Source organism: Gadus chalcogrammus, chromosome 1 (genome assembly GCF_026213295.1).
Source record: "Gadus chalcogrammus isolate NIFS_2021 chromosome 1, NIFS_Gcha_1.0, whole genome shotgun sequence".
In the NCBI taxonomy this organism is placed as follows: Eukaryota; Metazoa; Chordata; class Actinopteri; order Gadiformes; family Gadidae; genus Gadus; species Gadus chalcogrammus.
Window position 1 is genome coordinate 1,646,936 of NC_079412.1, and position 21,959 is coordinate 1,668,894.

Genomic DNA, 21,959 nt, shown 5'->3' on the forward strand with positions numbered 1-21,959 from the left:
TATTGGGTTACATTTAAAATCGGAGTTAAAACCTCATAAATACAAAGGTGATTCATGGTAGCAGAAATCATGTAATTGTATCATATCCCTGGCATGCCAGCCATCATTGGGTCATAATGTGTTCAATAATATGAATGCCTAACATCTCTTGCAGTCTGGGGTCATTTCTAAGCTTGTCCGAATCTGGATCGAATACTACAATACTAATGTCTTACCTTGGCTGTTAGTTTGCTGCTGTTGTATATCCATGTGTGTGTGCTTTTACTTTTAAATCTAAATGTGTGTGTGTGTGCATCCGTGCGTGCATGTGTGGGTGCGTGCAGGTGTGTGTGTGTGTGTGCATGCGTGCGTGTCTGTATGTGTGTCTGTGTGTGTGCGTGCATCTGTGCGTGTGTGTGTGTGTGTGGGTGTGTGCGCTTGTGTGTGTGTGTGTGCACGTACGTGTGTGTGTGTGTGTGTGTGTGTGTGTGTGTGTGTGTGTGTGTGTGTGTGTGTGTGTGTGTGTGTGTGTGTGTGTGTGTGTGTGTGTGTGTGTGTGTGTGTGTGTGTGTGTGTGTGTAGGACAGTATGACTAAGTGTATGAGGGCACTCACATCCCTCTGATGGTGGAGGACTTTCCTTGCTACTTTCCTTTCTCTTGTCTTTCGGACTCTCTCTTACCTCTTCCGCTCTCACTCCTTTTCTACTCTCTCTCTCATTCTCTCTCTATCCCTCTTCTGTCTCGCCCCCCACTCTCTTTATGCTGAAATGCGTCATCTGTCCCGGCAGGAACGAAAATGATAACGAAAACGAAAATGAGAACGAAAAAGAGAACAGGTACCTTGTCTTTTGCCGGGCGAGTCACTCTATTTCCCCCCCCCATTCTCTCACCCTCCCTCTCTCTCCCTCTCCCTCTCTCCCTCTCTCTCGGCTTGAGCATGCCAGACGAGTGCTTGGGCTGAGTAGAGGAGGGGGAAATGGCCCTTCGGGTGTCCGACTGAAGAAGATTCGGCCACCACTGAAAAGCCGTTGCACAACAAAAATTTTGCAACTGCGGCAAAATTGAGATGCTAAGAAGTTGTGTAGATGACATTGGAAGGATCTTTCGAGCTCCTTATTCCCATGAATGCGTTTGGTCATCTCTAGACCAGAGCACTGAAACATGCAATCAGAAATAGTTTTGGTTGTGTTTGGATTCCAAGAACACATGTTCTATGAATTAGTTAGATCTTTAGGTCTACGATTAATTTAGGTATTGGTTAAGATATTACATTTGAGTCAAGGTGGTATGTTGAGGGTAAGGGTTATGATCCCAGTATAAATATTGACCTGAGTATAACTGTTTGGAAAACAGTGCATCATGGGAATCTCCACCAGAGTGGTCTATATATGGTGCGTCACCCACAGTGGGTGTGGCAAAAAGAGAGTTTGCGCCTCTTTTACATTTTACTTTTGCAGAAGAATAGTGGCGATGTAATGTTTTAAGTCTATAATATATTATGTATATTGTAATAATACTATCACAATGATAAACCTTAAATTACGTTAAAAATGCCTTGCACAAAGTGTACAAAATAATGTTGCTAAATGATTCTGCCGCAAATTTTGTCATGCAGGTGATGTAGTTCCTTTGATAGTCAACGGTCTCTATTCTGCTTTGAAACAAGTTGCATCATTTAGCATGCAGGAGTAGAATTGCTAAGCCTTCCTTTCTACAGGTCTTTTCAGGAAGGAAGTGAAGTAAAAAAAATTAGTGTGCAATAGTTTTAAGCTTCTAATAGGTTTTAGAAACAAGAGACGACATTAAGGTGCAACTGATACACAGTAAGGTGAGGAGGTGGTCCAGACAGACATGGACGGGTGGAGGCCAGGCCTGGTTCCTTGGGGGGGTCAAATGCTAGCTGTTAGCATCGGACGACGAGCCTTAGCATGAGAAGAGAAGCAGGGTCAGAATTAAACACAAACAATGAGAGCCACGTCAGGTTGCTTCATGCCTGACCATGTTGGCGTAGAGATCCTTAAAGCCCAGATGAACAGCGCCAGGCTGGAGGGACGCATGGATCCGCTCCAGTCGCCTCAATACAGGTTCAGTCTTTAATTGGGTTTGGTTTCCTTCAGACATTTCAAAGATGTCTGTAAACAGAAGTGTTAGTCTGAAACCAGTAGTCTGGAACCAGGAGTGTGAATCCAGAAGTGTAAGTCTGAACCTGGAGTGTGAACCAGCAGTTTGAGGGGAAGTGAGTTGAATCCTTATTAGTGTTAGGGGAAGCCAAGTTGGGGCGTTTTTTGGCACAATTTGATTCTCACAAGGAACTTATTTAAGGGAAAACAGCGACTGGTGGGTCAGAAGAAAACATCTTCCTTCAGACTAAATATGAATCAGAGGACGTGTTATCTGAAGAAAGAAATTGTTGATCTGTGTTGAAACCTAATACATTGCAGAAATAATTTAATCGCATCATATCTCTGGCATGCCAGCCTTCATTTGGTCCCAATGTGTTCATTAATATGGTTGCCTAACATCTCTCGCAGTCTTGGGTCATTTCTGAACTGAGTCTCTGAATCTGGAATAATACTACAATACTAATGTCTCACCTCGGCTGGTAGTTTGCTGCTGTTTGTATATCCATGTGTCTGTGCTTTTATGTGTTAATCTATATGTGTGCGTGTGTGTGTATGTGTGTGTGTGTGTGTGTGTGTGTGTGTGTGTGTGTGTGTGAATGCATGTGAGCGTGTGTCTGTGTGTGTGTGTGTGTGTGTGAGTGTGTGTGTGTGTGTGTGTAGGACTGTATGACGAGGTGTATGAGGGCACTCACATTCCTCTTGTGGTGGAGGACCTTTCCTGCTAATTACCTTTCTATTATCTTTCGGACTCTCTTATTCTCTCTACATCCTGTACCTCTTCTGCTCTCTCTCTCTCTCTCTCTCTCTCTCTCTCTCTTCTCTCTCTCTCTCTCTCTCTCTCTCTCTCTCTCTCTCTCTCTCTCTCTCTCTCTCTCTGTCTCTGTCTCTCTCTCTCTCTCTCTGTCTCTCTCTCTCTCTCTCTCTCTCTCTCTCTCTCTCTCTCTCTCTCTCTCTCTCTCTCTCTCTCTCTCTCTCTCTCTCTCTCTCTCTCTCTCTCTCTCTCTCTCTCTCTCTCTCTCATTCTCTCTTATTCTCCCTCACTCTCCCTCTTCTGTCTCGCTCTCCACTCTCCTCATGCTGAAATGCGTCATCTGTCCCGACAGGAACGAAAACGAAAACGAAAATGAGAACGAAAACGAGAACAGGTACCTTGTCTTTGGCCGGGCAAGTCACTCACTCTCTCTCCCTCCCTCCCTCTCCTTCTCCTTCCCTATTTCTTCCTCTCTCTCCCTCCCTCTCTCTTGGCTTGAGCATGCCAGACGAGTGCTTGGGCTGAGTAGAGGAGGGGGAAGTGGCCCTTCAGGGGTCCGACTGAAGAAGATTCTGCCACCACTGAAAAGCCGTTGCACGACAACAATTTTGCAACTGCGGCAAAATTGAGATAATAAGAAGTTGTTTAGATGACATTAGAAGGATCTTTCGAGCTCCTTATTCCCATGAATGCGTTGATTTCATAAAACAAGGTCGCTTTCTAATCACATACCTACCGTGCTGGGTCCTCTATTTGTTTAGTCCAGAGCACTGAAAAATGCATCAGTGAACAGGAGAAGTCCATCATAATCAGAAATAGTGGAGATTTTGTTCTATGATTGGTTAGATCTTTACATTTAAGATTACTTTAGGTATTGGGTAAGATATTTATACATTTTGAGTCAAGGTGGTATGTTGAGGGTAAGGGTTATGATCTAAGTAGAAATATTAACTTGAGTATAATTGTGTTAGAAATCAGTGCATCATGGGAATCTCCACCAGAGTGGTCTATATATGGTGTAACACACACAGTGGGTGTTGCCGAAAGAGAGTTTGCCCCTCTTTTACATTTTACTTTGCAGAAGAATGGTGGCGATGTAATGTTCTAAGTCTATCATACATGATGTCTATAATAGCAATTATTATTAGAAAATAGGATACGCATAAATGATGCTCAAAATGCCTTGCGCAAAGTGTACAAAAAGATGTTGCTAGATGATTCTGCACCAAACTTTGTTATGCCGCTGATGATGGTTCCTTTGATAGTCAACGGTCTCTATTCTGCTTTGGAACATGTTGCATAATTTAGCATGCAGGAATATAATTGCTAAGCCTTCCTTTCTACAGGTCTTTTCAGAAAGGAAGTGAAGAACAAAAGTTTAGTGTGCAATGGATTCAAGCTTGCTGTGCACTGGATATACCTGTGATTTTTTGTCAGGTCTAAATAATTTGATGAAACGTTTTTAGAAACAAGAGACGACATTAAGATGCAACTGATACACAGTGAGGTGAGGAGGTGGTCCAGACAGACATGGACGGGTGGAGGCCAGGCCTGGTTCCTTGGGGGGGTCAAATGCTAGCTGTTAGCATCGGACGATGAGCCTTAGCATGAGAAGAGAAGCAGAGTCAGAATTGAACAAAAACAATGTTTGATACGGATGTCAGGAAGGCATTGATCTGCAGAGCCACATCAGGTTGCTTCATGCCTGACCGTGTTGGCATAGAGATCCTTAAAGCCCACAGCGCCAGGGTGGAGGGACGCATGGATCCGCTCCAGTCGCCTCAATACAGGTTCAGACTTTAATTGGGTTTGGTTTCCTTCAGACAGCTGACATTTCAAAGATGTATCATGGAAATCTCCACCAGAGTGGTCTATATATGGTGTGACAGTGGGTGTTGCCGAAAGAGAGTTTGCCCCTCGGCTGGTACAGAACTCTGTTTTGGTTCAAAACAGAGTTTGAACCAAAACTCTGTTTAGAACCAGGAGTCTGAACCAGGAGTTTGAAACCAGGAGTGTGAGTCTGAAACAGGAGTCTGGAACAAGGGGTCTGATTCAGCAGTTTGAGGGGAAGTGAGTTGAATCCCCATTAGTGTTAGGGGAAGCCGAGTTGGGGCATTTTTTGGCACAATTTGACGCCCACAAGGAACTTATTTAGGGGAAAACAGCGACTGGGGGGTCAGAAGAAAACAGCCAGCCCCACAGCCAGCCCACCAATAGGGTATCTTCCATTAGACAAGATATTAAATAGAGGACGTGCTATCTGAAGACAGAAATTGTTGATCTGTGTTGAAAGCTAATTCATTAATACAGAGATGAGTTTCCTAGTTGTTTGCAGAAATCATGTCATTGCATCATATCCTTGGCATTGCAAGCCATCATTTGGTCCCAATGTGTTCATTAATATTATTGCCTCTAATTAATATAAACATCTCTTGCAGTCTTGGATCATTTCTAAGCTGGTCTGAATCTGGATTAATACTACAATACTAATGTCTTACCTCGGCTGGTAGTTTGCTGTTGTTTGTACATACATGTGTGTTTGTGCTTTTACGTGTGATTCAATATGTGTGTGTGTGTGTTTGTGAGTCTGCATGCGTGAGTGTATGCATGTGCGTGCCTGTGCGTGTTTGTGTGCGTGTGCGTGTGCGTGCGTGTGTGCGTGCGTGCGTGCGTGCGTGCGTGCGTGCGTGCGTGCGTGCGTGCGTGCGTGCGTGCGTGCGTGCGTGCGTGTGTGTGTGTGTGTGTGTGTGTGTGTAGGACAGTATGACTAGGTGTATGAGGGCACTCACATCCCTCTGATGGTGGAGGGCTTTCCTTGCTACTTTCCTTTCTCTTGTCTTTCGGACTCTCTTATTCTCTCTACATCCTGTACCTCTTCTGCTCTCTCTCTCTCTCTGTCTTTGTCTCTCTCTCTCTCTCTCTCTCTCTCTCTCTCTCTCTCTCTCTTACTCTCTCTCCCTCTCTAAAATGCATCATCTGTCCCGACAGGAACGAAAACGAAAACGAAAATGAGAACGAGAACAGGTACCTTGTCTTTGGCTGGGCCAGTCACACTCTCTCTCTCTCTCTCTCTCTCTCTCTGTGTCCCTCTCTCGGCTTGAGCATGCTAGTGCTTGGGCTGAGTAGAGGAGGGGGAAGTGGCCCTTCAGGGGTCCGACTGAATACGATTTGGCCACAACTGAAAAGCCGTTGCACGACAACAATTTTGCAACTGCAGCAAAATTGAGATGCTAAGAAGTTGGGTAGATGACATTGGAAGGATCTTTCAAGCTCCTTATTCCCATGAATGCGTTGATTTCATAAAGCTAGGTCGCCTTCCAATCACCCACCCACCAACCTTACTGGGTCCTCTATTTGTTTAGTCCAGAGCACTGAAACATGCATCAGTAACGGGAGTGGTTCATCACCATCAGAAATAGTGGAGACGTTTTGTTCTATGATTTGGTTAGATCTTTAGGTTTAAGATTGATTTAGATATTGGGTAAGATATGGTTACAATTGGGTCAAGGTGGTATGTTGAGGGTAAGGGTTATGATCTCAGTGGAAATATTGAATTGATAATAACTGTGTTAAGAAATCAGTGCATCATGGGAATCTCCACCAGAGTGGTCTATATATGGTGTGTCACACACAGTGGTTGTGGCCGAAAGAGAGTTTGCCCCTCTTTTACATTTTACTTTTGCAGAATAATAGTGGCAATGCCATATTCGGTAACACTTTATAATAAGGTGCCATAATAAATAGCAAACTAGTCATTACCTAACCCTTTGTTAATATTTGTTAATTATTACTAAAATACCTATTTGGCACAAGTTAATTGTTTTTTCATCATTAATTAAATATTAGTTGTTTGCATAACCCTAACCCAACCCTAACACACGACCCTAAGCCTAACCCTATCCCTAACACGTGGCTCTAACCCTAACATACAGCCCTAACCCTAACCATAACACACGGCCCTAACCCTGACCCTAACCCTAACCCCCGACCCGAACCCTAACCCTAACACACGACCCTAACCCTAACTATAACACACGACCCTAACCCTAACCATAACACACGGTCCTAACCCTAACACTAGACCCTAACCCTAACCATAACACATGACCCTAACCCTAACCATAACACACGGCCCCAACCCTAAACCTAACCAGCGACCCTCTGTGGTCAGTGAAAAACTATGAACTTGTGCCAAATAGATATTTTAGTAACAATTAACAATTCTTAATAAAGGTTCAGGTAATGACTAGTTTTGCTATTTATTATGGCACCTTATTATAAAGTGTTACCACAGGTTCTAAGTTTACAATATATGATTTATTTTATTATAATACTCATTAGAAGTTTGATACTCAAAATGCCTTGCGCAAATAATGCAAAACAATGTTGCTTAATTTAAACTTTGTAATGCAGGTGAGTACGGTAACTTTGAAAAGGGTCTCTATTCTGCTTTGGATCATGTTGCATCATTTAGCATGCAGGAATATAATTGCTAAGCCTTCCTTTCTACAGGTCTTTCAGAAAGGAAGTGAAACACGAATGTTTGGTGTACAATAGATTTAAGCTTGCTATGCATTCGATATATGAGTGGAATTTGTCAGGTAAAAATAATATATGGTGAAAGTTTTGAGAAACCTGCAGAACTATGGTGAAGACATTAAGACGTAACTGATACACAGGTGCATTCCTCACTGGCAAGCCCCAGCATCCACCACTAAACCAATCCTTTTAAGCCCAAATGGATCTGAAAGCTGCTGAATGTGTCACTAGGACAGTTATGTTGATGATTTATAGAAGTGCTTGATTTCCTCTCTTGCCTCTGTAATGTGCTATGAAGATTGCACTGTACACTTTCTACATTTTCTAGTCGATTGCCACGGTTCTGCAATGTAGGTCTCCAGCTCAGTACATGTGGGTCAGCATGCACTTTGGTGGTCCAGCACTGATTCATCTTGTTTCTTCAGTTCAGGTGGTCACCTTCTGTATTCTGTGTTTTTTATGTTCACTTTTCCCCAATGGTTTAAAGGTCTTTTGAAAGGTATGAACAGACGAGAATCTGCTGCATCGCAACCCCAACCCCCGCCTCCCAATCCTGCCACTTTATAACGCATTTTACAACGCATATGCAGTGGGTTTTTAATCGATTAATATCCCCTTCTCACATGTTTTTTTTACCAAAGACAAGGACCCATTTTTTTTATGTGGGAGGCACTATTCATAATGCAAAACAGATTGCTGCCTGTGGCTTAAAACACAGCACACACATTCTGCCATTTTGCCAGCAAGAGAAGTAATCTGAAACTAGATATGATGTAGCCCACTGAACCTTTGCCCATTCACTCAAAAAGGATAGAGAGGATAAGGAACTCTTCTAATCAAATAATTGAATCTTCCTTCGATGCTGTACCTTTCCCTCTGAAGGGCATTTTGTTTAAGTCAAGGAAATAAAGAGACTGCATCTCAAAAATCCCTGGCAGACTAACATGGCCAGCGGGGTGCGAAACAGAAGAAAAAACGCTATATCAGCTATTGCAAAGTTTTGAGACGAGGTGGAGCCTGACTGAAAACAAGCACACAATACAACCTTAAGAAAGAAAACAGGCAACGGCCCTGACTGTAGAGAGTCCTGAAAGTAGAGAGTCCTGACTGTAGAGAGTCCTGAATGTAAAGAGCAGAGCCCTACCTGCAGCGAGTCCTGACTGTAGAGAGTCCTGACAGTAGAGAGTCCTGACTTTAGAGGGCAGAGCCCTACCTGTAGAGAGTTCTGACTGTAGAGAGCCCTGACTGTAGAGAGTCCAGACTGTAGAGAGTAGAGTCCTGACTGTAGAGAGCCCTGACTGTAGAGAGCCCTGACTGTAGAGAGCCCTGACTGTAGAGAGCCCTGACTGTAGAGAGCCCTGACTGTAGAGAGTCCAGACAGTAGAGAGTCCTGTCAGTAGAGAGTCCTGACAGTAGAGAGTCCTGACTGTAGAGTCCAGACAGTAGAGAGTCCTGACAGTAGAGAGTCCTGACAGTAGAGAGTCCTGCTAGTAGAGAGCCCTGACTGTAGAGTCCAGACTGTAGAGAGCAGAGTCCTCCTGGTTCCCTCCCAGCCCCATAGAGGTGAGGAGCTACCTAGCACCACATTTGTATTTACCACCAACGTGCAGCTCATCCTCCTCCATCTCGAGGGATGAATCAGGCTGTTGTTGCTATGATATTGTGGCTATAACGCTGCTATTCCCATATGGTAACGATCTCTACACCCTCACTCTTTATATTAATTGATTAAATGGTGAGACCCTTTTCTGCTGTAATTGAGGTATGCTTTTACACTTACACACTATGTGTAGCATCGTATTCTGATGTTATTTCTCTCTCAGTGTGTGTGTGTGTGTGTGTGTGTGTGTCTCTCTCTCTCTCTCTCTCTCTCTCTCTCTCTCTCTCTCTCTCTCTCTCTCTCTCTCTCTCTCTCTCTCTCTCTCTCTCTCTCTCTCTCTGTATACTTAATTCACTGTAATCCCCACCCAAGGCCTGATTCCTCCACTCTATATATCCCAATCCAGGCAGCATGATCAATCGTAACTTGATCAGCGGCTCTGGGGCTGCTTTGAGGGTATAGAGTGTAACAGCATGAAGCATGACTGTGGCTGGGCGATAATCACATCCCCTCATCGACTTTTGGGGGCAACACGTTAACATAGAGTAGATTGCATTTGAGACACTAGGTTGAAGGGTTAAGTGTTAAGGGGAGTGTATTCGTGACCGTATTGTGGAATGCGTTCATTCACATTCTCAAATATGGGAGTTCATGAGAATACAACAAATAATCTCAATCCATTCCACTCTATCGCCCAGCCTTAAAATAACAGCCATCTCCCGAGAATAGGCTCAGGAGAATGGGAAGTCCTGCTGGCAATGCAGAAGAACCGAGAAGAGGCCAGACGTCTTTGAGAACGTGAAAGATGATCAATTCTCCAATCTTGATCGTGCATCCCTTACACCGCCAAAGAAAAAAAAATCCAGCTATTTCCGCTACAAGCTTGGTCTAGCCTAGGGTTAGCGCTGATCCATAGTGGTGCCCAATGCATGTAGCTCTACTCTCTCAACCAGCGCTCAGAGACAGGGGATGGAGCTAAGCTCTGAGTCGAGATTGAAAGCACTTTTCATAAAACCTGGAAGCTTTAGCACTAATTCATGACTATTGAATTAGTTCTAAATCATTTTGTGACTCTCTTGGTGTGGAAGTGTTTTGGTCTCTGGTCAGAATATGTGTCCGTGTCATAAGCATGTGTTTGAATGCCTGCCTTCTTGACATCCCGACGAAGGGCAGAGAAGTCCCCATATTCTTCTTTCTGGCTCTTTCTAGAAGAGCAAGCATTCTGCAGTGTGTGTATAATGTTTAATGAGGATGTCAGCACACCTTAGACAATCAAATCCCAAACGTTTGAGTATCTTCACCATGCCAAAAGCTTTGTCCACTTCAGAGTCACTCCTAGCCCCCCTTTTGAGTCAGATTCACTTCATTATCCCTGTGAACCCCAACCGATAGGACGGTTCCCCCCCTCCCTTGTCCGACGTTCACCTTGTGGTTTTTCCCGCCCGTTTCCAGTAGTGACGAGGACAACAAGCCGCTGCAGGGCAGCCAGGCATCCCTGGACGGCCCGCCGAAGGAGAGTGACGACAGCCTGGTGGACTACGGCGAGGGCGGAGACGGGCAGTTCAACGAGGACGGTTCCTTCATCGGCCAGTACACCGTCAAGAAAGACTCCAAGGACGAGACGGAGGGCAACGAGAGCTCCGAGGCCACCTCGCCCGTCAACGCCATCTACTCCCTGGCGTAGGACCGCCCCCGTCAGCTACACCCCCACCCCCACCCCCACCCCCACCACCACTACCCACACCCCACCTCTGTGCTCGTGACGTAGCCGGAGCGGACTACCACGGCTAACGGCTTCCCGGGATCGATGGTGTTGGTGATGGTGGAGACGCTATTTCTACGACTACAACCAAACACAGCACTCGGAATCGGAAACGCACACACACACACAAACGCACACACAACAAAGCAAGTATATAAATATATATCGATATAAGAAAACACGTTATAGACGTCAGTGGCGCACAGGGACAGGATGAAGAAGGGCAGAACTCTAAAGACAAGAGAACGGATGGAAGGGAGGAGGCGGCGAGCCAAGCATTCTGTTGTGTTCAGTTGGGTTCCTGGCTCCTGGCTCCAGGGACAGAAGGCTCTTCAGTGGTCGAGGATATGGGATGTTGACCAGTGTTCTAGTTTGTCCAGCGCCCTCCGCCTACCCAGCTCACACAGACTCTCGAGTGTGCCTTCGGACGGCAGGCTTTTGATGCAGTTTCAGGCTTTTGTTTCCCTGCTCCTCTAGAGGTTTTGTTTGTTGGTATTTCTTCCTCTGCTCCCGGCTCCCGATCATCCCAAGCCCCTCACGGCTTTGTGACTCGCTAGCGTCCCCACTTAGGCTTACATATCAGTTCTCAACCTCCACTTCAAAAGGATGCTGGCATTAGTTTATCATATTGATATTTCCGCAATGAAAGATCTTTTTGGTTTTCTTCTCCACAGCTGGTAACTCATTGAATCTTAGTGAGGCTGAGCAAAGCCCTGGCACACATTTTAGTGTCCTGCAATTCTATGCACCATCATATTCTCCATGCATTTCTTTGCGGGTTTAATCTGTTTGGTTAGTTCTAGAGTTTGCCCATATGTTCAGTGTTCACGCTCATCGTGGCTCAATCGACAGCATTTGCTTACTTGACGTGATTCGCTTCATTTGGTTTCAGGTGTTCGGGTCATGCAGAGAAACCCTTAATGCAACAATGCCCCCGATTTTTATATAGCAACAGGCCCTTTTGCCTTTCTACTATGATGTTGTTAATGACCTTTAAAAATATGATGATGAATATCATTTTGAAGCATGACAGGATAATAGTGCAACAAACAAATGAAAGGCAAGCGCAAGTTACGGTTAGTTGCACTCAAGAAAATTCAAAGCCTGCGTGAATCCCTTTGAGTTTAGCTGAGGCTGCTTACTTCCTGGTTAGCATGCAGGCCAACACAGCACATGTAGCTTGTTTGCAGCCCTTCACTAGAGGCACTACTCGTGGGAGAGGCTGCGGGCCGTCACAAAAGTGTTCGAGCTAGTTTGAATATTCTGAGATGAAAACATTTGAACATGAAGCTATGAATCTGTAGCAACTCTGAGAAAAATAGTCTTTCAAAGAAATTCAATATTTACAAAAATAAACATTTAATATTCTGACAAAAATATAATGTTGAAGAAAAGTCACATTACTGTGAGTGTATCCATTGTATTCTACCTGTGCCCCACAGAGCCACTATTTGAAACCTTTTTGTGACAGTGAAAGTGGGGCGTCATGCTTTCATAGCTGCTGTCTGGTGGTTGTGCTGTCGCTATGGCACCATTCCCCGACGCTAAATCGGGGATCTAAAAAACGGACGATTAGCTGACCGAGGTTTATTTGTATTTAAGATATTTATTTAAAATTTCTATCATGTATTATTAATATATTAGTCCTGTGTTGGTTCAATGTAATACACCCTTACTCACAACAGTCACAGTCACAACAATCGATGATTGTAGATTCTGAAATGCATTGATCACGATTATTCGTTACACACCGTATGGCAACAAAGCTCTTTACAAAAGATCAACAACACACGGGCCGGGTCACCCCTCCATACTGCTGCTCCTCTGTTGTATTCCTGTTCTTCCTCGTTGGTTTAGGACTTCATGTCATGAGACTTTTACCAGACCAAATAGTTATGCTTCACCACTCAGATCATGTCCCGCCTTTCAGGTTGTCTTCTTTATGTAAATAATGCCCCCTAAAGCTAAAGAAAAATGCTTGATGATGAAACAAAAGTATCCCAATGGCTACATCGTAAAAGCCAATAAGTAAATATGATGGTTTGTCTGTTCCACATGCATTTTGTGCTTGTAGCTTTGAATGAAATTTGCACTCTAAAAAAAGAAAAGAAAAGCAGAGCGACAAAGTAGGTGGGACCACCACGCCTCATCCTACAACCCCCGCCCCTCTCATTGTTTGGAAAATACTGTACGAGCTGTGGGTAGTTTTATTGGTTTGACTGTTTAGATCATGGTTTTGAACATATGTTGTGAAAGGGGAAATGGCTTTGCCTCTCTATAATGTAAATAAAGAAATATGTGCTCCTGAAATATTAACGCTGTAGCATACTGCACACACACCTGTTTAAAGCGTTAGTAGTCTAGACAAAAGAGAGAAAATAAAACACACGCTGGTATCGCTGTCTCCTCTTTCACCGTTATGTTACGTATTGTCGTGTCACAAGGTGTGCTCTGTGTGGGAGAGGGCATACTGTATAATCATACCACACAGCGAGCGTCCTGAGAGGGCATACTGTATGTTCATAACACACAGATGGTCCTGAGAGGGCATACTGTATATTCATAACACACACAGAGGGTCCTGAGCGGGGATACTGTATAATACTAACACACAGCGAGGGTGCTGAGAGGGCTTACTGTATATTCATAACAAACAGAAGCTCCACACACACACACAGCTTCCTCTTGAGTTCCTCACACCGAATTCTGCCTTCAGAATCAAAGCAATACACCCAGGGTAGGGATGAGTATTTGTTGTGGTCGCTAGTTTGATGGTGTTCCCTCTCATCTTCTGGGACCGGGCTGGGACTCTCTAACCCCAGGGTCATAGCTAAAGTCCCATCCCTGCAACACAGTCTGATCATTGGCTGATCCTCTTCCTGGAATAAATAACAATGCTATTCACACAAAAAAATACCTTTATTCATAAAATAATTGAACTGTTGCCTGACTTAATCTCTTTAATCTGATACACCAGGACACACCTAGATTATACTTGGCTTCAGGTGGATACCGACGGGTAAGACTATCAAACTGGCCTCATAACAAGGAGAATTGTGATTATTATTTTGATACACATTGCATATGTTATCATGTTTGTGCGCATCTGTTTCTATCCTGTGTCACTGTGCGTATCCTAGCCACAGACCCACCCCTTCATCTGGGGGTGAAAAAATTGCTGTGTGCATTTTTCTAGACAGCCTTTCTTCTGTTTATTTGTTTATATGCTGCAAAAACATTCACATTTTACTGGTGGAGAAAGGGAATTATAACTCGCAACTTTTATCTATGTATGTTTATTATTATTATTCTTTCTTCAAAAGTCTGGTCATACATTGTTTGGCTTTTTTAAACCAATTTTCACTATGTTATCTTTTTACCATGCGTATCAAAACAGCTTGTGAAAGTCTTGCTTCTACATGCAAAGTAACAAATTTCGTAAGTTAAATCTAATCAATAGAAAAAAGCCTAATAATATATTCACCATGTATGCGTGTATGATGAGATGTTGCGCCTTCTTTCTAGTAAAGCTATCTCTTTTTCTCTACCTCCTCCAAATGACTCCTCCTTGTCTCCCTTAAAAATCTCCCTTAAAAAATCGAAATACTAAGAAATAGTGACCGTGTCTTCTCATCGTCTCACTACAGGTCAGTCAAGTTTACATTATTCAATATTTAAGTACACTTCTATCCCGTGAGCCTTTAGTCTTATTAGACTAAATGGTAAAAAAAGGGTGAAAATACCAATGATTTGCTTATTAGCAAATCATTGGTATTTTTACTTAGTCAATCACTTAAACAAACAGTTAAAATGGGCATATTATTTTGTCACTCAGCTAATGCTAAGATCAGCAGAGATATAACAGACCCTAGAACACTGCTTATCAACAAACTTTGTTTTAGCTTCCTTAGTGAGATAGTTTAAGCACAGTTGAAAAAACTCACGGTGTCCTCTACTGTTACCTTTTAAAAGCATCCACATATCTCCTGATATCCTGTTAAAGATATCCCATAATGTAAAAGCTTTTCACTACCCTGAGAAAGCGGAGGATTCATACTTCAGCCATGTTTCAGACCGCAGAGTGACCACCAGGCTGTAAAACTCTGCGTACATATTGAGTTAACCATGGCGTGCCTCACTAAAGTGGATTACAGCATGGATACTAAACCACACGGCTAGCGTTCTCTCACCCTTTACAGCCAACGACTTACACACAAAGTGGCTCACAGAGGAATAAAAAGCATCCAAAGCATAAATATCAGATAAAGATTTAGTATGAGAGGACCGGGGAGGACAGAGGGGGAGCGGCGGGGGGGCAGCAAGGACATGTTTTATAGAAGATGGTCCAATCCATTCAGTGTTGAGCACACCCACAAACGCAGACACACACACATGTACACACACACACACACACACACACACACACACACACACACACACACACACGCACACGCACACGCACACGCACATGCACACGCACACGCACACACACGCACACTCACACACACTCACACGCACATAAACATTCACAGGCATTCACACACACACACACACACACACACACACACACACACACACACACACACACACAGGCACGCAGACGCACACACACACACACACACACACACACACACACACACACACACACACACACACACACACACACACACACACACACACACATACACAAACCCCTTCTAAAAAAATATTCTATAAATATTGATGTTGGGCCACTCTGAAGAGCAGCACGGTCGCTGGGCATGAGCCGTTGTTCTTGACAGCTCGTATAAAACGTCTGATGGCCGACATCCATTAGACCCTCCAGTCTGTTGACCAAGACAGAGTGACACCGTACTCAGAGGCCCCAGCACCCTGCCCTCTCTCTCTCTCTGAGGGCAGTGCCTGATCCCATTGCGACTGTCACACAGGCAGGCAGAGAGGTGGAGCTGGGTAGGGGAAATGAGGAGAATGTTGTATGTCATCATGTGTGTTTGAGTTAGTGTCTGTGTTTGTTTTTGTTAGTGTTTATTAGTACATTTGTGTTTATTTATTAGTGTGTGTGTGTGTGTGTGTGAGTGTTTGTGTGTGTGTGTGTGTGTGTGTGTGTGTGTGTGTGTGTGTGTGTGTGTGTGTGTGTGTGTGTGTGTGTGTGTGTGTGTGTGTGTGTGTGTGTGTGTGTGTGTGTGTGTGTGTGTGTGTGTGTGTGTGGGTGTGCGTGCACACATGCAGCTGTAAAGTCTCTGTCCTCTAATGAAGACATAGGATAGTGAGTTCATGGAGCCTGGTCTTATTTGGACCAGGTCAGAGTTGGACTACACTGTACTCGTAGGACTTGTTGTTCTCTCCCATATCCCCTTCTCACTCCTACTCTCAAATAGTCTGAAGATGCTCCGTTGTTTGGTTGCTGATCATCAGTTATTAGCTGCAACACAACTAAATGATCCGACCAAATCCAACTATCGAAGGACAAACGCTATCGTCCATTTTAAATTTTAAAGTGGTTTGTATATTTTAATAAACTGTTTTATATCTGACTTATTTCTCTGATGGTTTTCAGATTTGTATCAAATCAATTAGATATTGCTTCAACCAACATTGTTAAACTCATCACTGTGCCGTAACTCTTCCATCATACCGTGATTGTTTCTACAATCTTTGTAATGACACAATTTAAGTCCAACATATATATTGAAACCTTGACCGCTAGTTATCAATATCTTTCCACACCTTAGAACCATCTAAATCTAATTCAACTGATGACAGTACTCTCTGTTTATTAAAAAAAAGAAAAGTATAATAGAAAATGGAATGGAATTACCACTTTCGTGTCAATGGGTGTTAAAACTGGGGTTGGCAATTTGGAGAGGCAAGCCAGAGCGAGCTAGATTTTGAAGTATGCAACCAAAGAAAGGCCATTCCGGCCTGCCGCCAAAGCCCCTCCCCCAAAACCCAATCCTGGATAACTCTCTAAAGCTCTTTCTGGCCGACGAGAATAATCCAATCATTCATTCTGGCTACATGAAATTACTTCACAGGCCTATTACAGGCCTGCGACAGCCACAGTTTTTGTCAGGGCATTATATATTAGTAGTATGTGGGCTGATGTAGAAATAATTTAATAATAATTTAATCAGAATTCTAAAAAAATATTCTACAACAAATGGCCTAGCTTTGACTAACCCAACTGGGCAGATATGTGACTGTTTCTTTGAATCCCACTAGCATTATCCGTTAAGAAATCACATCTCTGCTGCTCTTATTGTATACTGAGGCATGCACCCAAATTAAGCTTTAGCCTTTACGAGCCAATCACTTCACAGTCCTGGTCCTGATTATAAGGTCTGTCCATCACCACCAGGGGACTTCAGAGGTAAACAAACACATTGTCTTCTGTTTCAAAGACCCGGGCCAGATGCTGTCATATCATCTAACTGGCTTGGATACACACACACACACACACACACACACACACACACACACACACACACACACACACACACACACACACACAAACACACACACACACACACACACACACACACACACACACACACACACACACACACACACACACACACACACACACACACACACACACACACACACACACACACACTTACACTTTTGTAATTGTAATATTGCAAAGTGCTGGTTTAAGCCACGTGTGCTGTCCTGGGGTGGTGGATATGAATCTCTTTAGGGTGGCAGCCTCCTAAGTCCTTTTGACCTGGCCCAGGGTCACTGCCAAAATAACACTCAATCCCATTGCCCAGAAAACCTCCTTTTAGGTTTGACCAGCTCATTCTGCTAATGCTCCTGGCAGGTTGGCTGCTGGGTCATCCCGGGCCTAACGGCCGTCCGGGGTGTGGGTGGGTGTGTGCATCCATTGTGTGTTTGCTGTCCTCCTGGGGCTCCTCAGCAGCCCATTGTTAGAGCTGGAAACCCGTAGCCCAGCCTCTGCTGAAGACATATGCTGCAGTTCTGCTGCCTTTAGAATAGGGGTTCAAATGAAATGAGACCAGGAGATAAAGCTGCATATTGATATCTTACCTTGCCTTTTAATTCAATTGTAAAATACACTGTTTATAAAAAAATTTACCAGCAGGTTAAGCCTTATAGGATTCCTTTATTTGTATAAGACAAATAGAATAGAAAAGGCTTAGCCCTATTGATGAGTAGGAGAGGTCAGGTGGTTTGATTTACTGACATAATCATTTCATCAATCCATCCATTAATGCACCAATAAGCCATCTACCAATCCTTCATCCAATTAGCAAACAGCCATCCTTCTACCATCCTTCCTTCCATTCATCTTTCCAACCATCCATCTCCATCCATCATTACAGTTAGTTTATTAAGCAGAGCAGATGCTTTTCTACAAAGCAAGTTATTGTAACTGCATTCAACAATGAAGATTTAGCTACAGAATGTGCAAGGGTATGAAAAAGTGCTTTTTGGCGCTAAGAAATAGAAAGAAATAGTTTTATTTTATTTTTAATTTGTATTTCATTCGGCAAGAGGAGGAGGAGTCAAGGAGTCTGAACTGAAGAGTTTTCCGCCTGGGACATGGTGAGGGGTTGAGTTGAACTGATGTCAGTGACAGTCGGGTGCGTTCCACAACATTGGGCCTGATCCCACCGCCGCAGGGGGCGCGTTCCACTGCCGTGGGGCCAGGACATGTGATCAGCAAAGAGGACCCATCCATCCATCTGTCATCCATCATCCATCATGCATTTGGGGAAAGTCCAAACAATGCTCCATCCCCACTTAAATACAGGGATGCCCAATGTGATCCAATCCACATGTGCAAACTACCGTAACCGCACAGCCATGCATGTCTCCCATCATCACAGCGCTGCGTTCATGGGGGTAGGAAAAGCTGGATCAGCTTGCGCAGGTGACCCACATAGATCAGCCTCGGGTGGAGGAAGGAGCCTGGGCGTGTCCCAGGCGTTTCCCTTGGTGGGCCCTACCTGGTGCTGGTACCCCGTCAAAGTACCCTTGGCAGATGCTGCACGACCACCTCAGCAGACTCCTCTTAGTGTATATGAACCTCAAGGTCCTCCTGGATCACGGAGCTCATCACCATCACAGACGATACCCAGACGATACCCAGACGATACGCAGACGATACCCAGACGATACGCAGACGATACGCAGACGATACCCAGACGATACCCAGACGATACCCAGACGATACCCAGACACCCGGACCATAAACCTCGTAAGGCAGCAGTCTTCAGTCCATCGTTAATTCATAGCTTGATTGTCTTTCCTCTCGCTCTACAACTCAAGAACCTTGAGACCCTAAGGCGATATATACACACTTGATTTGCCTTAGGTGCCATTCAAAGAAACATAATGTGCCATGATTACTTACTACCAATAAAAAGTATTGTATAATTTATTGTTAATATCGCTCTTCTGTTCAGTTTGTGTTTTGTATTATTTTTTTGTACTTGATTACAAACAAAGACATTTGATTCCTATTTCTCTTAACAAATACCTTCTGGCTATCTCCATCCATTTACACTTGTGTGTGTGTGTGTGTGTGTGTGTGTGTGCATGTGTGCCGGTGTGCGCGCGCACGCGCTTGTGCATGCGTGCATACGTGTGTATTTGTGCGTGCAGGCGTGCGTGCAGGCGTGCATGCATGCGTATGTGTGTGTGTGTGTGTGTGTGTGTGCATGCATGCGTGCATGCTTGTGTTTGTTTGCGTGTGTGTGTGTGTGTGTGTGTGTGTGTGTGTGTGTGTGTGTGTGTGTGTGTGTGTGTGTGTGTGTGTGTGTGTGTGTGTGTGTGTGTGTCTGTGTGTGTCTGTGTGTGTGTGGGAGGGGGTAGGAGGAATTGATTAAGGCTCAGGGAACTTGAGATGCAGGTCATTGTGTTAGCTCTCTCCTGCTAACGTATGCATGTGTCCACCTTTTAGCCATTCATCTGAGTTACTTCCATGTTCTTCATTAGTCAGGGGAGAATGATGAAAAGCCTCTCAGAACAGCATGTAATGCCATTATGGGTAATCTGTCATGGGGGGCTTCTTATAGGGGACAGCGGACCAGCTATAGGCTCAAAGGCACTCCCACCACAGGCTAGAATCCGTCCGGACTAAATTATTCATGACGCTGAAGGAACTGGGCCACATATGGAGGTTTGCGGACGGTGAGACAGACACAAGTCAAAGCACAGCCGTATGCTCTTATTTTTAGAGAGTCCCCTAAAATAAAAACAGACATGTAGTAGCTGGGCATAATGCCATGGTCTTCTTCTGGATCTGAAATGTGGCTTTTACCTGCCAGATGCATGCAGCATAAATGTGTTATTGCTTCAAACATACAGACAGGCAAGACGGACAGACAGACAGAAAATGTTGACAGGTCATGCAGAGGTGAAGACACTACAGCTAAACGGGGAGACAGACCCCCGTGACCAGCGGGATGGGACCCCAGACAGCACAGCTGGGGGGCCGGGGGGCCCAGGACAGCGGTGGGCCGGGGGCCGGGGGGCTCAGGGGGATCTCCTCTGGAGGTAGGGTCTCCAGGGGGACATCTTTCTCCACCACAAGGGCGCACAGAGAGAAGGAGTGTGTATCTAAACGTGGTCTAGGTTGACGTTAATGACGCCCAAATCATGAATGACTCCATCGTTTTATTTCTCAAGCCTCACTCAAAATCAACTCATTTATATGACTTTGCATCATAATTGCCAAATATATAGAAATGGAAATGAATTAACATGTGAGGAAAATATATAGAAAATATAAGTATCCGTACTGGTTAAAAATATGGAGATAAATTAACTATTTAGCAAAAAGGACAGTAGTGGTGTGTGCCGTGTCGCCTAGTGTACATATATGCTCGTATGAAAGAGATTTCACTGTAGATTTTGTTCTCTCTGTCAACACGACAGAACGTATGGCCTGCTTCGTCAGCTCAACCTGACCCCTGTGTAAACAAGACCCCCGTCTCTCTCCCAGAGGCAGTGCAACTAGCTGGGTGAGGTAAGACTTGACTTAACGCCGTGTGGAGCCCATGGATCTAACAATCCGCTCCTCCTCGGAGCTGCCTCCTCCTCCCATCCGCCCAATCCTCTCAGTGTCCCCTCGGCCTGTCCCCAGGGTTAATGTTATACACGCTCTCACCATATGTATACCTATTAAAGAAATAAGTTAAAATAACCCATCATTTAGAAATAAAGTATTTTGTAAATTGTATTATTTATTATTATGATTCTGATTGTAGGAGCCATTTGAGACCTTTTTTGAGAATTCAGTTTGATATTTTAGTTTGTGACAAAATTATTATTAGTGATCTTATTTGTATTGAATTGTCGAAATTGTAATTTGTTTCTGAGTGTGTGCCCCCTATAGGTCAGGCACTAGTTGACAATAGCATAAAGGTGTGCCAGGCCAAGGAGAGTGGAGAGTTCCGGCCTGCGAATACCATTATTGACTGTGAGCAGAACGTGAACATGACGTGAACCTGTCGTGAACCTGACGGGACCGTGGCGAGGAAACACAACTGAGCTGAACCAACAAACAAAGAAACAAAGACAACACTTCAGTGCTTTAATTTACATCTGATGTTAGAAATAAACAAAGTCAAGTTCATTATAGCCACGTCTCATGGATTCTATTTTCACGCGTTCAACAAAGCAAACACCGGAACTCACAAGAAGTGGTAAAACAATTGACAAGTTTTAGCCATTACAATAGTCAATAATGACGCAACTTTGGACCTTTTGATGGATCATTACTGGATACAATTGGATTACCCTTGGATTACTACGAACTTGATCGGAGGTATGCTTCCCATTTGAATGCAATGTACTATGGATGGACTATACTTTTTGGTTAGAAACCCGATGTTTATAGTTTGACTTAACGTCGGGGAATTTAAGCCATATCGTGCATGGACAAACACAATTTACGCATACAGAGCACGATATAAAGGCTTTTTGTTGAAATTCTGGGTTTGATGAAGTTGAAGAACAGTTTTTGTGAGAACGAATGAAAATTGTATTGATATAAGATGACGGATCCCGTGAAGGAGGCCAGTTTGGGCCTACCTGAAGAAAACCTCAATGAAGTAGCCAGATTGCGTTCATCGAGGTCGGGCAAATTGTCTCATTTGACGAGACGAATGAACATTATAAATACTTTGATGAATGACGAAACAAGTTTTAATGAAGTGAAAAGTAATATGGTT

The 21,959-nt window shown here is 44.0% G+C and overlaps 1 protein-coding gene across 1 annotated transcript in view; it reads left to right on the top strand.

The window, feature by feature from the left end:
- Positions 1–10,677, top strand: part of LOC130393435 (neurofascin-like) — a 48,999-nt gene extending 38,322 nt beyond the window's left edge. Inside the window, exons 31-32 of the mRNA XM_056604150.1 lie at positions 3,207–3,248; positions 10,446–10,677. Coding sequence (XP_056460125.1) covers positions 3,207–3,248; positions 10,446–10,677 — 274 coding nt within the window. The remainder of the gene's footprint in view (positions 1–3,206; positions 3,249–10,445) is intronic.
- Positions 10,678–21,959: the final 11,282 nt, after the last annotated feature.